Source organism: Eutrema salsugineum, unplaced genomic scaffold, assembly GCF_000478725.1.
Source record: "Eutrema salsugineum unplaced genomic scaffold, Eutsalg1_0 scaffold_9, whole genome shotgun sequence".
NCBI lineage: Eukaryota > Viridiplantae > Streptophyta > Magnoliopsida > Brassicales > Brassicaceae > Eutrema > Eutrema salsugineum.
In genome coordinates, this window is record NW_006256342.1 from 4,961,937 (window position 1) to 4,981,377 (window position 19,441).

Below are 19,441 nucleotides of genomic sequence, written 5' to 3' on the forward strand. Positions count from 1 at the left end.
ATTGGTTATAGTTGCGTTGTAACCAAAGAAATTCAGCTGGATTATGCTCGCTTGATTACATAGTTGAAATTAAACATTATTGCAACAGTAATCATTTTATTGTTTTAGCTTCTCTTTATTTTGGAGCTATATCATCAAAAAAGTTATAAATAACAAAATTGAAAACAAAAGATCGCATCATGTCCGCCATCCTCTTCCTCAATTATTCTACATTTGTGAATAAGCTACTATTGATCAGATCTAAGAGAAAGATATAAGAGCATCAGTAATGGTTAACGGTGAATCTATGAAAGGTTTACCTTAAATATTTTATTATTAAAAAAATTTTGAGAAGAAAGAGAAAATAAAAAAAAAAGAAAAAATCAAAGAAGAGAAGAAAGAAGAGAGAGAAAAAGAGAAAAGTTGGAGAAGTTTTTTTTCTCCCAAGCCCAACAAATCAAATTTGAACACTTATGCATGAACCCCTCTTAAAACTGTTTAAAAACTCTAAATTAAGACATGGTTTGATGAATATTGGGCTTTATTCATTTATTTTTAATCAAAAAACTCATGAACTTCATTTTTAAAACGGCCGATACAGATGGTCTAAACCATCAACCTAGGATTTTGGGTTTGACTAAAAAGTCTTTTTTGTTTTATAAGCAAACTCAAAACAGTTCAACAATATAGAGCCGTAGACTAACCTAAGGACCAACCCATACAAAAAATGCAAATGATAATCAATCAGATTGGTAAAAATAAAAAGAGGAAGCTAATGCAATTATGAATTGCTAAGATATTTCATAGATCTAGTGTTGACAGTAACATAAAACTCGAATTTTTTCAATTTTAAGCGGACCAAACCTTATATTCACAGAAATCGAAACGAGAAACAAGACGAGAAGAAGAGAAGAGATGCACCTGTACTCATATGGAAACTTGAGATTTCCAATATTTCCAGTTATTGTGCTCTTAATGAGTATACGTAAAATTTTCAATTATTCTTTGTTAATGTTCCTTTATGAAAAAATGTAAACCTTACAAATTTCACCGATTTATTTATAGAATATAAATTCTAACTTTTATGTTGACGATACATGTATATATTATAAATATACATTGCACAATACATTATAATTTATAAATATACTAGTTATTGTGCTCTTTAATGACTAAATGTAAAATTTTCCAATTTTCTTTGCTAATGTTCCTTAATGATAAAATGTAAAACTTACAAATATCATCGATTTATTACAGAAATGTAAACTTCAACTTTAATGTTGATGAGACATGTATATTATAAATATACATTTGCACAAGACATTATAATTTATAAATATACTAGTTATTGTGCTCTTTAATGACTAAATGTAAAATTTTCCAATTTTTTTTCTTAATGTTCCAATGATAAAATGTAAAACTTACAAATATTATCAATTTATTACAGAAATGTAAACTTTAACTTTATTGTTGACGAGACATCTACATTATAAATATACATTTGCACCCGACATCAGAACCCTAAAGAAAAAAAGTTAGAAAGAATAAATTTTGGTGTGGTGAAGAATCGGTATGGAGCCTAGCCACGTAATCATCGGCAGCATACTATTGTTTTGCGCTGTGGTGTGCGTAATCATCATCCTTTGGGTAGTGTTTTGTCCTATCTCCTGCTGCAATAATAAGATTATGCCTTTGTAATCCTTAACTATTTTTATTATCATGTATCACATATTTTATGTTTTTTTTACTGATTATTTTATAGTGAGACTTTTAGGTTAGTACCAACAATCTATAGAATAAGCAGATCGTTTTTTCTTTTTGGTTTAATGATATTTGTAACGTGAAACTTTATTGCAATACAAAAATTGTTTCAAATTATGCTCGTGTTATAATCCCTTACACCGTGCTCGTCTTCAAGGTGTTAGAGCGTTTTCAAGGTGTCGTATATGCGATTATAAAAAAGTTCAATGTACAACAATTTGAAAATTGACTTAACTGTCTTACAAAACTGAAATAACGTATTTTTTTTTTCTTTTCCTTTCTTTTCTACGGAAGATGTGTAATAACCTATCAGCGCATTCTTTGCATCAAGCCTGTGGTAAGGTCCTGCCCTATAGACAGTAAATGTAATTGGTTTCTTGATGCGCTTCTTGATACTTTAAGATTTCTGAATCGACCATTTGGGCTCAGGCAAACTCGGTCTCTTGGTCATAATATTATTAAACATTGATACAAAATCTTTTTGTTATATCAAAATGTAATAATTGTCAAAAAAAACATGCAAAAATCCATGTTATTTATTTAAAAATATACGAAATAAAACGAAATAAAATAACTTATTTTTTTTTTCCTGCATAGAAGAAGATATGATGCTTTAATTGTTTAATGCTGTAATTTACACAGGAATACATATATAACGATTTGAAGCATATAGAGTTTGAGTTTGTGAGTAGTTGGATTAGAAGAAAAACTTTTCTGACAAATGCTATCTCAAGTGAATCAAATGTTAATCAATATTCTACGAAAAGAGGCTCAAAGTTAAGCGTGTCCACCTTCAATGTCCGATACTCTCTTTATTCTTTTCGCCAGCGGAATCCAATTCTTTAACACCACTAAATCCAAGTTCAGACATATCCTGCTTTGCCATCAAGTTCCTGCATAATAAATTGGTCTCATGATCTAACTTCATCACATGTTCCTTGAACAAACCCATAAGGGAACGAGAACTTGAGAGAACTATGATGGTCACAGAGGGTTAAAGGACTCACTTGGCCATTCGACACTGGAGATATTTCTTGGATAAATGTCTACATTGCTCAGATTTGTGAGCTGAAGACTTGAGACAGCCAAGATATTCTTTCTTCTCCTGAAAACAACCAAGAAAATGCTAAGTGAATAAGTAAAAGATAACCAAACATCTACATCAAGCCCAAAAAAAAAAACCATTGTTGGAGAATACCGCATCACATTCATGTAAGTGATCCAAAGGAAAAATGCCCTTTTCTGGTGGTATCGGTCTTAATCCTCTGTTTCCTCCAAATGCTCCACCTGCCACAGAATAACAGCCGAGTCAAATCAAGCTATAGAATGTAATATTGTTAATAGACATTGATCAATAAAACATAGGCCTGTTCGTTTGATCGACGTCAGCGACACATGAATTTTGGAGACGCGCGACAACTTCATCTAACAACCGTTAAAAACTTAAAAAGGTGACTGCAGGAAGTCGCTGATTTTTACAGCGTCCACCGGCAACACCATCAACATTGATCAAAGTAAACAAGTAAACGCAGCGTCATCATTTCTTTTCACTTCCGTTGAGTTTGCTTCCTTCGGTGTCTATTTTTATTGCCGCATAACTTAATCGCAGCGGCGACTTAACGAACAGGCCCCATGTATCTCTCTTTTTCACAGCATTACGTCTAGAGGTGGATTTTCATTTGGTGCAAAATGATTTTCTTGAAACTCCACCCACGTGGGAACAATAGAGAATAAGATCAAACCCAAAACAAGATAAAACAGAGGTGCGGAAACTAAACCATTAATCCAGGGTTTAGGGTTTTTAATTGAAGGCTCTAAGCTTTATAAGCAAACTAAACACAGTTTTCTTGAATTCAAGAGTACATAACCGCAGATTAAAAACCAGAACTAATCAGTACATACAACTGCAAATGATCATCAATTAGCAGTGACTGGTTCTAAAAGGTAAACCAATAAGAAACTGCCCAAGAACTCTCTCATAAATCTAGTATTGACAGATACCTAAAAACCAGTAAGTCTGATTTAAGGCGAACCCAACGGTATATTAATCCTCTTCACTTCTTCAACTCAAGAGAAATCGAAACAAGAACAAATTAAAAAAAAATTGAGAAGAGAAAGAGACGCACCTGTACTCATATCGAAACTTGGGATTCGCGTCTCACCGTCTCTCGATTGATTTATATTGTTCAATTCAGACACTGAGAGGTTTGATGCTGAAAAGTCAAACACTAGAAGGGTCAATTGCTTAGAGCTTACTCGTCTCTCAGCATTGTCATGCTTAAGGGTCAGGCCCAAAATAGCCCATATAATAATATCGTCAAAGAAAATTTCGATTGTTACTTGATCCATTTCTGTCTCAACTCTCAAGGGATCAATTTTTCTTTCAATCGAACTTATAAAATTGATAATCATATGTTAAAGTTTTATTAGCCAACCAGACACTTTGTCTATCTATCTATTGAATTGATCTAAACACCATTGAAACGCATACAATGAGATATGATGATAAGCATAGTATCAATTGCTTGATTAATAACTAATAAAACTACTCGAAAAATATTTCGGTTAGACATTTCGTCGAGCACCTAATCTACATTGTATATTTAGTATTTTTTTAAAACCAAAAGCCAATATTTCGGTCAGACATTTCGTCGAACACCTAATCTACATTACAACTTTGTTTTTTCTTTCTGAAACTAAAAGCCAACACATGATTTTCATTCCGGATTGTATGTAAGTATGTAACTTTACAAAGATCGATTTCTTCAAATCTAGTCACCATACTATAACCATCTAATCCAAACAAAAGTATGGTGGAAATCTAAAAGAAAGACTTACCAATTGTAGTTGTTGATCTCTGAAAACGACGTTCGGTGATCGAGACACACCGGTGATGGCTAAAACGGCTCGATGACGGAAACGACGAGTCGATGAAGGAGATTTAAAATCTACTGAAACTTTGATCAAAGAGATTGATCTCCTTATCAGGTACAGAATCGCCAGTCTTCGTTTCTCTCAGCCTCGGCAAACTTCCACCATGCTCCAATCGTGGTTCATGACTATCGCTGCTCCCTCTCAAATCTGAAGCCTTGGATTATGGAAAACTCTGACAACTCTGAAACAAAAAAAAAAAATCTTCTCTTCACTGATCTTCGCTGATCTGGTTACACTTCTCCTTCGCCGAACCTAGTTTGATAAATCATTTGTAAGTAACGATAGAGGAAACTTCGTTACTCTTACTCATTGCTTTTGGGCTTCATCACTTGTTTCACTTACTTTATTTGTATGGGCTAATTAGCTATTAGGCCTTTGGGCTTTGTAACATTTACATTCTCATTGCTTTTAGATAGAATATCGTTTCGCAAAAATCCAATTCTCATTATCATCTATTCTTACAAGTTTGATATCATATCTCGTTTCATCTGACCCACTCACATTATCATCGACGCAAACAATGTTATGAGTATTTTTAACCTTTGGATCAAGATCAATCCTGAGAACGTGTATATAACTCCAGAGAAATGAGCAGAGCAAAAGGATAAACCAAACATGGTAGATATAAAAACATCGAAACTGAAATTAAAATAATTGTCCAAGCAAAATGAAATCATACGAGGATCCTTGTTTTCAACTGTTACAACAAAAACAAAACGATAAACTTCAGAGACTAGATTCTCGGTTCTACAACCACAAATCATCTGCTTTCTTATTCGCTGGTGGCTGATATGAAAGCACTTCCAGGCTGACGGTTAGCCAATGGGCCATGGTTCGATAGAAACTGCAACACACAAAGAACACAAACATTAAGCTCAAATAGTTTGGAAAGAAATCAGACAAAGATACACACAGGGAATTAACAAAAAAACAAACCTTAGCATTGACACCATCAGGAACAATCCTCTTTGACTGTCTTAGCTTAGTGTAATCAGCACGGTTAAACTTGGTGAATCCCCTGAAACACATCAAAACGTTTCAGCTATCGATAAACTCAAAACACATAAGAGAGAAAATCGAAAAAAAGAGAGAGAAATCAATCAAAAAACTAACCATTTCCTGCTAACAATGATCTTTTGACGACCAGGGAACTTGAACTTAGCTCTACGAAGAGCTTCCTGAGCATGAGTTCCATGGTTATCCTTGCACCTCACAGACAAAAGCACCTGTCCAATCGCGACTCTGGCACAAGTACCAAGAGCCTTACCAAAAGCACCTCTCATACCAGTCTGAAGCCTATCAGCTCCAGCACACGAAAGCATCTTGTTGATACGGAGGACATGGAATGGATGAACCCTAATCCTGAGATGGAAAGCATCTTTTCCAGCTGATTTCACCATGTACTTGTTGCAGGCGATACGAGCTGCCTCGAGAGCCTCGCTCGACACGTTCTCCTTCTCCCACGACACCAAATGGACACAGAAAGGGAACTCGTCGACACCTTTCTTCTTCATACCAACATCGTAGATCCTAATCTTTGGATCTGGAACACCACGGCAGTATCTGGATTTCGGGTAGGGCTTTCCCTTGATCTGACGGTAACATCTCGCTGGTCCTAAGATATACGAAATCATACATTTGACACCATAAGTTTAAGATTCGGCTTGTTCAATCCAATGGCAACAAATCTAAAACCCTAGATTGGACAAATTCGAAATCTCAAAACTAATCAGAACCTAGCGATTTCATATGAAACACAGAGATTTAGCAAAAACACGATTGAAAACAAGGATCAATCTATCAATAAGGAATCGATTCAGCTAATTCAAATTGAGATAGTAGGTGAGAAGAGACGATGGACTTACTCCGCCCCATTTCGTTGAATCTGTTCGGTGATTTTCTTACAAACCCTAGAAATTATCCAGGAGACGCGTAATGTTCTTTTTATAGGTGAAACAAAGAAAAAAAACCCTAAATTCAGCATACGTAAGTGCTGAGCCTGATGAGCCCATTGGACCAGGCCCCAATCTTTGACTATATGTACACGTTTTTTTTGTCTAATTTTTTTTTTTAAGTCATGGTCAAAGAAGAAAATCTCAAAAGAAATTATTTTCAGAATTTGTAGGTAAAATCTATTCTATTAAAACAAAAACATTTTTTGTGTCCAAACATGATTTCCTTCATTTTAGATTATTCTGTTTTTAGATAACTATTATTTTATTGCCAAACAACTTAATTTAATACAATTTTCATAAAAACGGTATTTTAATTTATATTTTAAAAATTATTCCGAAAATTCAAATTTTATTTATATTGAAAAAGTTATTTAATATATCCTTACAAAAAAAATATGACAAGTTTAATTTAAATAATTTATTTAAATTTAAATAATATTTTCATAATAACAGATGATAATATGAATGGATGGATTAAAATATATTTTTATAATTATAATTTTTTCAGATTAATAATTTAATAAAATAAACGAATTAGAATTATATTTTTATAATTGTAGTCATATTTAATAGTAGAAACAAAAAATTTAAATAACAAATTAAATCTAAACATAAAAATAAATCTTTGTCTCTTTAAAAAAAATTATATCTATAAAAAACATAAACTACATTACAAAATTTGTTTAAAAAATAATTTTCATGCGGGCGCAAATAGAATATAGTTCTTCTCTTTTAAACTAGAAACAAGTTTTGTGTCCAAACAGATTTTTTTGGTTTTTTATTATTCTACTTCTGGATATCTACTATTTTTGTTGTCAAACAAATTTTTAGTTTGATTTTCCTATTTTAATTATTTCTGAAAAATAATAAAAATATAAATTTATATTTAAAATAATTTTGAAAATTCAAAATTTAATTTCAGATTAGATTTTAATTATAAAAATTACAAAAGTCAGTTGTTATTATCTTTATAAAATAGTAAATAAGATATTATGTTTAAAAATATTTAAATTTAAATAAAATTTTCATAATAAAAAATGAGAAACAATATGTTATTATATAGTTCTTTTAATAATTAATAAGTCTAAAAATTTAAATATTTAAAATTAGGAAATCTTTATATAATATGGTCATATAAAGAAACATGTTAGAATTATGTTTTATAGAATGTATTCATTTTCGGATTAATAGAACAGATAGGTTAAAATTATATTTTTTTAGAATCGTAATCAAATTTATTAAAAAAAATATAAAAAATAAATTTTCTCTAATCCCAAAAATAAATGTATCACTTATTTGAAATATTATATCTATAAAAAATATAAATTATATTACAAAATGAAATTAAAATAAATAATTTTTTCATGTGGGCGCAGGATAATATCTAGTTTACAACCTTAAGATTTCTAGAGTAGAGGGTATAGAAATCCATGACGTGTGACAACATTTTATCAAAACAATTGATCTACTTTCATATATCCATTTGAATTGATTTTGTCAACATTAAAATCTACAAATTGTTGTAACTTCTAACTGTATTCATATTTTATCTGACAATTATCAAGAACCAAATAATTGCTTTGCTAAATATCAAGCGAAAACTACAAGAACCAAATGGCCTCCAAATATCATATGATCATAATACATATTTAGACAACACGTTCACACGAGCACATATGCACGATACCAAACAACTTGGTTTGGGATCACAAAAATCGCGATTGTCTCAAATGGTTAAAAACAGTAAAACTCTCTGTCTCTTTCTTCTACCGTTTCTCGCCGCATAAGCAAGTAGCAGCCTGAAGAGCAAAGTAGGTAAGGATAATGTCAGCACCAGCTCTGCGTAAGCACATGAGTGACTCCATCATCACTTTCTCCTCATCGATCATCTTCAGGACTCCCCCTGCTTTGATCATCGAGTACTCTCCAGAAACCTGAATAATTCATGGCGAGATTAAAGATCAAACAAAACTTCAGAATGTTGTTTCGAAAAAGAGTACACATGAAAGCACGTACTTGGTATGCAGCAATTGGCAATGGAGATTTGTCCCTGAGAAGCCTAATGATGTCCAAATATGGCAGACCTGGCTTCACCTGTCACCAAACCACTCTCAAGTTGGTCAACAAACTCTAGAAATGTTGTATACTTTTAAGGATGATAAAGGGCTTTTACCAAGAGAATGTCGGCTCCTTCAGCCTCGTCTTCACGTGCCTCAATCAGAGCCTCTCTGTAATTTGCTGGATTCATCTGATAACTTTTGTTCACCAACCAAAAGTCAGTTTGTAACTACAAAGGTTTAGCAACAGGAACAAAACATATTCACTATCCATGTGGGTTAATGTTGTCTTACGTTTTCTTATCTCCAAAACGTGGATTTGAGTCCAGGGCTTCACGGAAAGGACCGTAAAACGAACTTGCGTACCTGTTAGCAGAAGATTCATACACAAAATTAGACAGAACAAACAAGAAATATGTTTCCGGAAAAGCAATAGAGGTCAAAGTTATATGGTTTACTTTGCTGTGTAAGACATGATGGAGACATTTTGAAAGCCTTCAGCATCAAGAGCTGCACGGATTGCGCCTACACGACCATCCATCATGTCACTCGGACTAACAACATCCGCTCCAGCTCGGGCCTAGAGAGAAAGAGAAAGAGAGTGATCATTTCCAATAAGCAAATAAAAGACAAAAAGTTAAATCATTTTGGCTATTTGATATCAAAAAAAAAGTTTCTACAGGTTTACCTGGGAAACAGCTTGCTTACACAGCTGGTGTACCGTCTCATCATTCATTATTACGCCTACAGAGATGATTTATGTATCACAGCTCCGGTTAAAACGTGACAAAAGGAAGTTGGGCAAGAAAATACTTACCATCCTCTCTGACTATACCATCATGACCATCAGATGAGTAGGGATCCAGAGCAACATCAGTGTAGATTATCTAACGGAAGAGAAGAACGTTTATCACGATTACACAAATTTTCATCTCCAGGTGTATCTAACAAAACGGGATTACGAATCATACAAGATCAGGGTATTTGTCTTTGAGAAGACGAATTGTTCGAGGCACAAGACCGTTGTCATTGTATGCCTCATCCCCTGTTGGATTCTACAAAATGGAAGCCAAAACAACGAGTTCAATACACAGCTCAAGAACATATGCACAATGTATAAATATGGGATTGTGTTCGAAAATGGAAGAGAAGTGTGAAACCTTCAAAGCCTCGGGAACCTTAGGGAACAGCACAATACTGTTAACACCAACAGCTCGAGCCTTTGCAACCTATTTACATAAAAAAATCAGAAAAAAATAAAATCATTTTCTTGTAACATAGCAGCTCTCAAAGAACCAACATATAAAGGGAATCAAAACACAGAACCAACCTCTTGTACTAGGCCATGCCTCCATCCAAGTCTGTAGCAACCAGGCATTGCTCCAATAGGCGTGTCTTCCTCACCTGCCAGTCTCCAAAACGCACACAATGTTTCTTAACAACAGAGAGAGACCCACAAGAGATGTTAAAGTCAAAATGCAAACGACACTAACCTTCATGAATGAAAAGTGGGTACACAAAATTTGCAGGTGAGATGTCAGTTTCCTGGAAAGCAGCTCTCACAGTAGGAGAAGCACGGTTACGGCGTGGCCGTCGGTTTAGATTCTGAAACCATAAGTAACATCAGAAGAGAAAACAGTAAAAGCCTCTTAAAGCTTCAAACTTTAAGAAAAGAGAGTTACTAGACAAGAGTGAAGGAAAATCAATCAAAGATCAAACCTTTAGGAGCTTTTCTAACAGAAACCAAAAGGGTTAAGGCAGAATCATATGTTACGATGCAGTAAGAGTAAGAACAGATTCACAATGAGATTTAAAGAGATTCTGGGTACTTACGAGAGGCTGAATTATCGGCGTACCAGCCGGAGCTGCCGGTTTAGGCGGAACCGGAGGTGCTTCAGGAACATTTCCGGCAGCAACGGCGGCTTCGCACTCAGCATCGCTCATCCCAAGCTTCTTCGCGTGTCCATTTCCCGATTCGCTGGCTCTTATGACAAGAGAGCGTCGCTGACAAGTTGCAATTGGAAGAGAAGCAATTCGAGGTTTAGTCACCGTCGATCTCAGACCGATATAGCTTTTGCAATCGATTACTTTGCTCGATGGGAAGCTGCAAGAGGCATTGAATATCGGTGTAGCCATGAGCCTGCAACAAAGAAGCTGTGTTATTGACTCACGAAATTGGGGATTGTTAGAGGAGAAGAAGAAAATTTTAAAGTGGTAATCAAATGCAAAGACTCAGAATGCAAGTTTCAATTGAAGTTACAGACAGAAGGCAAGGTTGAGAAAAAGAAGCTTAGATCGTAATCTCGACTAAACAAAGATAAAATGAAAACAGAGGAGAAAGCAAGAGAAACAGAGCATATGTTAACAAACCTCGGATTCGAAGAAGTCGTTGAGAATAAGAAAGTTGGAAGAAGCAAATGAGAAAAATGGGTTTAGGAGAAAGATAACTTTGGATGATCGCAGTTCTATATGATTTTGACAAAGAAGATAGAGACTTATCTGCAAGTATACAGCGTTTGCTGCGGTATGTAATGGGCCTATTAATTAAAAAAAACAATACTGTGCCTTTATAAAAACTAAATGAAATATGACGCCCGGTTTTGTAAATATATTTTTTCTTCTATATACTGTATCTCCAACCCACCTCTATTTTAGAGGTGAAAATAGAGATTATGCTCTAACACACCTCTATTTTCACCTCTAAAATAGAGATTGCTATTTTTTCTTCCAAATATAGAGGGACTCTATTTTTTCCCTCTATAATAGAGGTGAACTTTTTTATTTGTAAAGTAGTCCTTTAACTTTTAAATTTTTCTATTTATGCAAAAAGTATAATTTTTTATGAATATAAATAAGATAATTTTGGTTATAGTTAAAAAAAAAACAAATGATATTATTAAATATAAAAATTTTCATTGATATTAAACTACAAAAAAGTAATTGCAAATTAAAAATACATAAAAATAAACGAAAAATAACAGAATTTAATTTAATTTTTTTATTTATGAATTTTAACTTCTAGTATTATTATAATATGTTGAAACTTTCATAAAAAGTAACATAAGTGGGATTAATTTAAAAAATTTAGTAGTCAAAGGTTACTATTACTATAATTTAAGAAAACTTTTTAAAAAAGTAAAATAAAAGATTAATTCACAAATTTTATTTATCAAAGTTAGTATATTATTATTTATGTAAGTTTTTGTAAAAAAATAAGTGGGGTCAATTCATAAATTTTATTAATAAAAGGTGTTAAGAACAAATAACAAAAAGAATATATTGAGAATATTCCTTTTTAGAGGAAAAAATAGAGGTAACCATTGGAGACAAATACACCTCTATTTTAGAGTTTCTCTATTTTAGAGGAAAAAATAGAGGCAACCATTGGAGATGGTCTAGTGACATGTTCATGGATATAATAAAACCATTTTTTAAGTATTCTAGAAATCTCAAACCGAGATTCAGATTAATTTATTGAACTTGTGGGAAAAGCGAGTTTTCATGTCATTAAAAACATTTGTAGTGAGCCAATCATTGAGCTTCAAATTAAACTCAATTTTGAAAGCCAATCATTGAACTTCAAATTAAACTCAATTTTGAAAACAAAGTTTTCAACCACTAGACCATGAGTTGGATTCAAACAGTTTTGATAAGAAAATATTGTTACAAAATATTGCAATTTTTGCATAAGGATCTGGTGCAGCCTCTGCTCAATTTTGGTTTTCTTACCCATTAACCAGAGAAATGGAGAACGTGAATTCATTGCATTGATGATCAAGTGATAATAGCAGTTTATAAGTACTGAGCCAAATTATTTACAATTAAACTTTGAATGTTCTTTATAGTCACTATATATTTATTCGACGAAAAAATTAAAATTGGACTTTACATCGGTCTTAAATTATACTGTAAGCACACGCAATATATATGTTCCTTGTATGGTAACAATCATATTAACTTGTATATGACTTATCTTTAAGTTATGTGTTGTTTGAATGATCATCTGTGTGCATGTGGAACTTTGATTTATACATTTTCCTTTTCACATATGTATAATTTATTGTATTCTACACCACAATATAATAAAAACAACTAGGAAGATATTATTGCCAAAAACACAGTTTCCCAAAACAATAATTTTTCAAAAAACAGTTTCCTCCTTTTGTTGAAAATAATGAAAAAATAAATAACCCATCCCTTGCTTATTAATATACTGTATAATGAAGGTGAACAGCAGGATTTTATCGAAAGATTGCTTTGTTTGACTTTCAAACAATGATTCTTTTCTTCATATGTTATGATCATTCAAATACAAAATTTGAGAGGGACACCCTCGCTTATTGCATGCCTCTCTTTCTTCTGTAAGGTGGTAAAGTTTGAATGGCTCTTACCTTATCTCTCCCATCCATCTCTTGTTGCTGGTGTCTTTTAAACATGGTTGTAATGGTTCTCTTCTGTATCCTTTTTGTTTAAAGTTAATCAGTGAAGCTATTTAACCAAAAACAAATAAATTAAACCAGGCCCGCTTTATAGATGAAAAACGATGAATCAATAAGCAAATCCGGCGATTCACCGGTAGTTACTACAAAGGTGGCAGATTATAAATTGCAAGCCCTGCAACAAAATAAATCGTGATTGGTTAACCATTTGGCAATATTTTATGTTGAAGCTAAACAAGCTATTAAAAAGCAAAAAAGCAAAAAAAAAAAAAACGCAAATCGAAGACGCATGGTTAAATTTTATACAGATTACAAGAACTGGATTTGGCAATTGGGGGAACGTTTTGGGAGAGCAAGAAGGTCGTTGGTCAGTTGCTTGTAATAATCTATCTTCTTATCATCAACTTGCACTTTCATTGTTTGAAGAAACTTAGCTCCCTCAAGAAAAGTTTCACGTATATCAATTCTCTACCAGTTCCTTTATACCCACAAATCTCCAACACCTTCACTACACTTCCATCAATGCTAACCTGGCAACTTCTTCTTATAGAATGAAAGCCCTGAAGCGAATATAGAGAAAGCATAACGTAATGTGAAATTCTCAGATAATAAACTTATAATTGATCAGAGAGATCATGTATGTATATATGACGTACCTTGAGAATCAAGGTTTCTAGCTTTGGAGAGTTTTTGATCAGACTCCAAAGAACTCTCCAGCTCTTTTTGGTTTTACTTTCGAAAGATAGATTAAGGAGGTTTTCAAACAAGGGAAATCCACCATTGCTACGCCAATGATCAAAGCATCGAAGCATCAGCTGCATAAAGAAGTGGTCATGAATGAAACACAAATTAAGTGGTCAGTGGTCATGAATGAAACAAGATACACAAAGAAGAGAGAGGCATATATACCTCAACAGTGTTAGAAGAGAGGTGAAGGATTTGAACATTGCATATCCAAGAAATGAATTTCGAGTGATTTTGAGGTTGAAACGACGAAAACGGTGGCAAAACAAGATCAAGGCGGGCTTCAAGAAGGGAATCGAGGAAATTGGCGGAATAATAGTCACACAAATCAACTCTATCAGAGTAGTCGAGGTAGACAAGATTTGGTGTGTTAAATGCCAAACGGCGTATCAGGTTACAACGTTCCACTCGGTGAATTGTGATTCTCTTGATGGTTGGGTGACAGATGTCGATTTCTGAGGGATGAAAGTATTTTTGATGTATGTATAATTCCTAAAGCACAGGGCAGCCACGTACAACAAAATCAGAGAAATCTCGATCTATAAACCAAACCGTATAGAGGAAGAGACTCTTCAGCACCGGATGACAAACTTCCAGTATAGGAACATGTCCAATATAATAAAGCTTTGTTCCTAATGTAAGCTTGATTTTTTTTTTTTTTTTACTTGAATTTGGCCCTTGAATCAGTAGGGCTCTGATACCATGTTAATCGTTTGATAAACAGAGTATGTAAAGAAACAGAGACTTTATTGAATATCAAACTTGTGTTTTTACATCACGACATCGTTATACTTATAAACTAAAACAACAGACACTAAGTGAAGAGATGCAACTCTTCTATTTGGACATAACTGACACACTAACAAGACACGACTCTTGACACATAGACACACACGTCCTTTGACTCTAACTGTATAACTGTTTGTATAATTAACATAACTAAACTCAATTATACGACCAACACAAAGGGCAGATGGTAATGCGCAGATCAAGATCCGAGATGCCTCGTTCTTCAAACCTTCTGTTGCTAAGTGCTTTAGTAAGCAGATCCGCAAGTTGAATTTCACCCTCGCAATACTTGAGCTTTATAAGAGTTATTGCAGCAACCACCGTCTTGTTGTTGTTGTAGAGACAGTGTTTTATCAACGAAAGCCCTCAAACTCTCCCGAGCAAGGTCCCTCTTCTGTTTTGTTCTTTCGGGATAAAGCAAATCTGTCTCGTCGAATCGGAGATGGTGTTGAGATGCAAAGAAGCGAATCATCAGTGTGAACAGATTCTTCCATCTTTTGGAGAGGATTTATGTGGAAATAGCTTGTTTCGTGGGAAGAAAGGACACGATATGTGCAAGAATCTCATCTGGGAGGGAGCTAATTTCATCTCTTGATCGAGATTTCACCTTTTCCATGATTTACCAAGATGGATTCAAATAGGAATTCAACGTGAAAAACAAAAACAAATTAGGGCTTCTTAACCTATACACTATAAATATATATATATATATATATATATTCCTTTTTTTATCGTGAATTAGTAAAAAAAAAAAAAAAAAAACATAAACTATAGGAAGCTGCGTCATGGCGACAAAAACACGAAGATTTTTTATGGGAGTGTTAAAGCTCGACGGATGAGGAACCAGATCATTTCCCTTAAAGATGGAACAGGTGTGGAACGTTTTTCGGAGGAGGAAAAAGAGAATATTGCGATACAATATTTCCAAGACCTATTTCGTTCTACAAGACAAGGGAATTCTCAGGAGCTGCTAGAGGGCTTTATCGCAAAGGTCACTCCTGCAATGAATCAAGATCTGGTTAGGACAGTATCTGCATCAGAAATCAAACGAGCAGTTAAGAGCATCAGAGGAGAAAGTGCGCCTGGTTCAGATGGCATGACGGGGAGCTTTTTTCAAAGCTTTTGGAACATTACCGGAGAGCAAGTCATAATAGAGGTTAAGAAGTTTTTTGAGAGTGGAAGCTTACCGGAGGATTGGAATTTCACCCAAATCTGTCTTCTCCCTAAAAAACCATCTCCAACCGGAATGACGGACTTGAGGCCAATTAGCTTGTGCTCTGTAACATATAAGATTGTGTCAAAAATCTTATGTAACAGACTCAAGAAATTCCTCCCACAGTTGGTTTCCCCGACACAAGGGGCTTTCGTCGCTGGACGACTGATTTCGGATAACTTGCTGCTTGCTCACGAGATGATACATGGACTTCGCACAAACCCAGGTTGCAGAGGAGAGTATATTGCCATAAAGATCGATATGTCAAAGGCGTACGATCGGGTCGAATGGGACTTTCTGGAGGAACTTTTTGGCCGTATGGGGTTTGATGATAAGTGGATCAGATGGATTATGAGCTGTATCCGGTCTGTGTCCTACACAGTTTTGCTTAATGGACAAGCGCATGGACACTTTTATCCTGAATGAGGAATTAGGCAAGGTGATCCATTATCTCCTTTCCTATTCATATTATGTGCAGAAGCTCTTGTCCATGTGATGAATAAGGCAGAAAGGGATGGAAAGATCTCGGGGATGAAGTTATCCAAACACTGCCCTGCAATACAGCATTTATTGTTCGCCGATGATAGTCTCTTCCTCTGCAAAGCGACTTTATCGGAATGCTCGTAATTTCTCAAATGTCTGCGCCTGTATGAGGATGCTTCGGGGCAAGTAATCAATTTCGCTAAATCAGCGATCACTTATGGCTCCGATGTAGATTTGATTACACGACGCCTGATCGCTGCACGTCTAGGTATTGATCAAATCGGGGGGAAGGAACTTATCTCGGACTTCCGGAGTGTCTGAGTGGCTCTAAACGGAAACTCTTAGCCTTCATCAATGAGAAACTTAGTAAACGCCTTAGTGGATGGTATGCGAAAACTCTATCATTGGGTGGTAAGGAAATCCTCATTAAATCCATTGCGATGGCGTTACCAGTTTATGCAATGTCATGTTTCCGTCTTACCAAAGATCAATGCCGCAAACTTACAACTGCAATAACGGATTTCTGGTGGAATGCTTGTGAGAAGAAAAGGAAGATCCATTGGGTGGCTTGGAAAGATATGTGCAAAGCTAAATCGATGGGAGGCTTAGGGTTCAGAGATATTGAGGAGTTCAATCAATGCCTGTTGGCGAAGCAAGCTTGGCGTATCTTAAATGAACCGAATTCTCTCCTTGCCAAAGTCTATAAAGGGCGGTGGGCGGTATTTCAGTAATACAGGTTTTCTGGATTGTGGAAAGGGTTATCGGCCATCTTATGCTTGGTGCAGCATATTACATGGAAGAGAACTACTGGCTCGAGGACTAATCAAATCAATTGGAAATGGCGCAAGTACCAGAGTGTGGCTCGATAAATGGGTAATGGACAACGATCCTCGAAGACCGGTTAACAAAGAATTGTTTTACGACCTGAATCTCAAGGTATCTGATCTGATCGCGAACTCTGGTAGATGGAATACGACTCAGTTACAGGCACTTTTCCCTCCAGCGGACATTGTGAGAATTTTGGCTCTGCCCCTGGGAAACACAGAAGATAAATTCGTTTGGGCGTATACGAAACACGGATCTTATACGGTCCGCAGTGGAGCGCAGTTTGTAGCTTCCCACCGTCACATCCCCGCTGGTGTACCATCTTTTCAGGATGCGGACAACATTAATGTCAAGAATCGTATCTGGAAGATTCATACGACACCAAAGATTAAGGTTTTTCTCTGGCGAGCCTTATCAGGGGCACTAGCGGTTGCACAAGGTCTGAAAAAAGGGGCTGTGCAGCTGATGATACCTGCAGAATTTGTCAGCACGGCGTTGAATCCATCAGTCATGTACTATTCCATTGTGAGGCCGCGAAACAGGTTTTAGATACAGCTGGAATTCCGGCACCGCCTCAAGGGTTTGTGGATTCTGTTACGGAAAATATGGAACACATCCTTAATTTGATGGAAGACCAGTCTTTGAACGTGTTTCTACGACAGTCTATTCCGTGGCTGCAATGGAACATATGGAAGAACCGGAATGCAACTCTTTTCTCACGGAGTGTTGAAGCTGCTTTCGTTGTTTGTCAACGCTCGTCAGAAGAAGCCATACTCTGGCATTCAGTTAACAACCCTAATCACGGAAAGGATGGCAATACAGCTAGAAACAGCAACGCGACCGACAGATGGCACCCTCCTCTGACTGGTCTCATCAAATGCAATATTAATGCAAACTGGCGTAACTCTCTCTTACACAGTGGAGGGGCATGGATCGCAAGGAACCACACAGGAAGTGTTCTCTTTCATGCTCGGGAAGCGTTTACCCCTTCTCCTAATCGACTCATTGCCGAGTTTAGGGTCATAATTTGGGCTCTTCAGAGCGCAAAGGATCTTCATTTCACGGACATCATCATAGCATCGGATCTGATAGGAGCTGTGGAGGCTATCCAAAAACCATCAGTGTGGCCAAAGTTCAGAGTTTATAGCGACCACATCAATGTTCTCAAATCTCAATTCAACCGATGTGAGTTTGAAATAGAGGCGCCGGTATCGAACTCAGTAACTCGAGCAATCGCCAAGAGTGTTACAAAAGATGGCCGATATCACTCCTACCTCGCCATGGGAGGACCCTCGTGGTTACAGGACCAGCTGAATCAGGAGGCTCGTTATAACGTCTAGCAATCCTTCCATTTAGGATTTGATGTTTGATTTCCGAGTCGCATTGTAACCTTTATTTTTGCAATCTCTATCAATTAATAAAGGATTTCTTGACGGCAAAAAAAAAAAAACTATAGGATTTCCTTTTTTAAGTAAAACATAAACTAGGGTTTCTTAACTAAGACTTTCTTTTTTTTTGTGGTCGATTCGTCGTCTCTGGCTCTTTTATCTTAAGATGAGAAAAGAAAAACCAAAGTCACGTTACCAACTGCAAGTCTGCAACACAGCTACAAGTCTACAATCATGCATGAAAAAAATAAACGAATAATAGATTATGAGAGAAGCAGAGATTCATGAAGCATCTTCGATCAACACAAGGCGTTGTTGAATCAAAATCAGGACAATATGAGACAAAGAATCTCCCCAGAAAACATGAACGATTTCTCTGTCTCTTCCAAACAATGATTCATCTGTTCTCTTGTCCACCACTGCCGCATTCAAATACAAAACCCACATTATTATTAGAATTACAAGGGAAATTCACAAACATTTTTAAGTTTCTTTCTTCACAGTAATAAAAATATGTTCAATACCTCAACGACTTTGTTCAGTTCTTATTTCATGTTCTGCAAGAATTGGAAAAGTTGGCCGACCCATTTGTAGAACAAGTGAGTTTTTTTAGTACAGAATTTTTTTTTTCTTTCTTTTTCACCTTTCTTCCAATCATTTGTCCACCGGCGCTGTGTGTAAAGTATATTTTGTAGAAGTGACAGATCACATTGAATGGGATGCTTGAGGATCATTCTCTGCTAGAACCTTTAAATACTCTGAAAGTCTGAATATGTTTTACCAGAAGACATTGGCTCTGGAATTTCATAACCTTGTTCCTTAAACCCCTCCAAATCCTTCCCTAACTTCTCTGCTCTTTTCAATCCCGTGTTCT

General features: G+C 35.5%; 4 protein-coding genes across 4 annotated transcripts; 1 reads left to right on the forward strand and 3 right to left on the reverse strand.

Moving 5' to 3' along the window:
* Positions 1-2,334: 2,334 nt before the first annotated feature.
* Positions 2,335-4,981, reverse strand: LOC18008178 (cytochrome c oxidase assembly protein COX19). The gene is made up of 5 exons (XM_024156387.1): positions 4,579-4,981; positions 3,867-3,953; positions 2,939-3,027; positions 2,748-2,845; positions 2,335-2,633 (listed from the first exon to the last, which is right to left on the reverse strand). Exons 2-5 carry the CDS (start codon positions 3,874-3,876, stop codon positions 2,534-2,536), a joined length of 297 nt encoding a protein of 98 aa, XP_024012155.1. The 5' UTR covers positions 3,877-3,953; positions 4,579-4,981; the 3' UTR covers positions 2,335-2,533.
* A 281-nt stretch (positions 4,982-5,262) lies between these two features.
* LOC18008176 (60S ribosomal protein L10-3) lies at positions 5,263-6,684 on the reverse strand. Its single transcript, XM_006390916.2, has 4 exons — positions 6,540-6,684; positions 5,788-6,289; positions 5,611-5,692; positions 5,263-5,518 (listed from the first exon to the last, which is right to left on the reverse strand). Exons 1-4 carry the CDS (start codon positions 6,547-6,549, stop codon positions 5,447-5,449), a joined length of 666 nt encoding a protein of 221 aa, XP_006390978.1. The 5' UTR covers positions 6,550-6,684; the 3' UTR covers positions 5,263-5,446.
* A 1,560-nt stretch (positions 6,685-8,244) lies between these two features.
* On the reverse strand, positions 8,245-11,165 carry LOC18008179 (delta-aminolevulinic acid dehydratase 1, chloroplastic). The gene is made up of 13 exons (XM_006390917.2): positions 11,057-11,165; positions 10,520-10,826; positions 10,180-10,291; positions 10,017-10,090; positions 9,847-9,915; positions 9,658-9,741; positions 9,504-9,573; positions 9,375-9,430; positions 9,145-9,266; positions 8,981-9,052; positions 8,803-8,884; positions 8,646-8,723; positions 8,245-8,563 (listed from the first exon to the last, which is right to left on the reverse strand). The coding sequence occupies exons 2-13, from the start codon at positions 10,820-10,822 to the stop codon at positions 8,396-8,398; spliced, it is 1,290 nt and encodes a 429-aa protein (XP_006390979.1). The 5' UTR covers positions 10,823-10,826; positions 11,057-11,165; the 3' UTR covers positions 8,245-8,395.
* A 6,619-nt stretch (positions 11,166-17,784) lies between these two features.
* On the forward strand, positions 17,785-18,519 carry LOC112082843. Its single transcript, XM_024150414.1, has one exon. It carries the CDS (start codon positions 17,785-17,787, stop codon positions 18,517-18,519), a length of 735 nt encoding a protein of 244 aa, XP_024006182.1.
* Positions 18,520-19,441: the final 922 nt, after the last annotated feature.

Bases quoted from the DNA above. Each gene is read 5' to 3' on its own strand.
- LOC18008178 (XM_024156387.1), bottom strand. The intron at 2,846-2,938 runs GTATTCTCCAAC...GGTTGTTTTCAG, and splicing joins ACTTACATGAATGTGATGCG to GAGAAGAAAGAATATCTTGG. The intron at 2,634-2,747 runs GTGAGTCCTTTA...TTTATTATGCAG, and splicing joins CTCCAGTGTCGAATGGCCAA to GAACTTGATGGCAAAGCAGG.
- LOC18008176 (XM_006390916.2), bottom strand. The intron at 5,693-5,787 runs GTTAGTTTTTTG...GATGTGTTTCAG, and splicing joins ATCATTGTTAGCAGGAAATG to GGGATTCACCAAGTTTAACC. The intron at 5,519-5,610 runs GTTTGTTTTTTT...TGTGTGTTGCAG, and splicing joins CTGATGGTGTCAATGCTAAG to TTTCTATCGAACCATGGCCC.
- LOC18008179 (XM_006390917.2), bottom strand. From the start codon at position 10,822: ATGGCTACACCGATATTCAATGCCTCTTGCAGCTTCCCATCGAGCAAA. The intron at 9,916-10,016 runs GTTGGTTCTGTG...TTATGTAAATAG, and splicing joins GGCATGGCCTAGTACAAGAG to GTTGCAAAGGCTCGAGCTGT. The intron at 9,574-9,657 runs GTATGATTCGTA...CTCTTCCGTTAG, and splicing joins AAGACAAATACCCTGATCTT to ATAATCTACACTGATGTTGC.
- LOC112082843 (XM_024150414.1), top strand. From the start codon at position 17,785: ATGGAACACATCCTTAATTTGATGGAAGACCAGTCTTTGAACGTGTTT.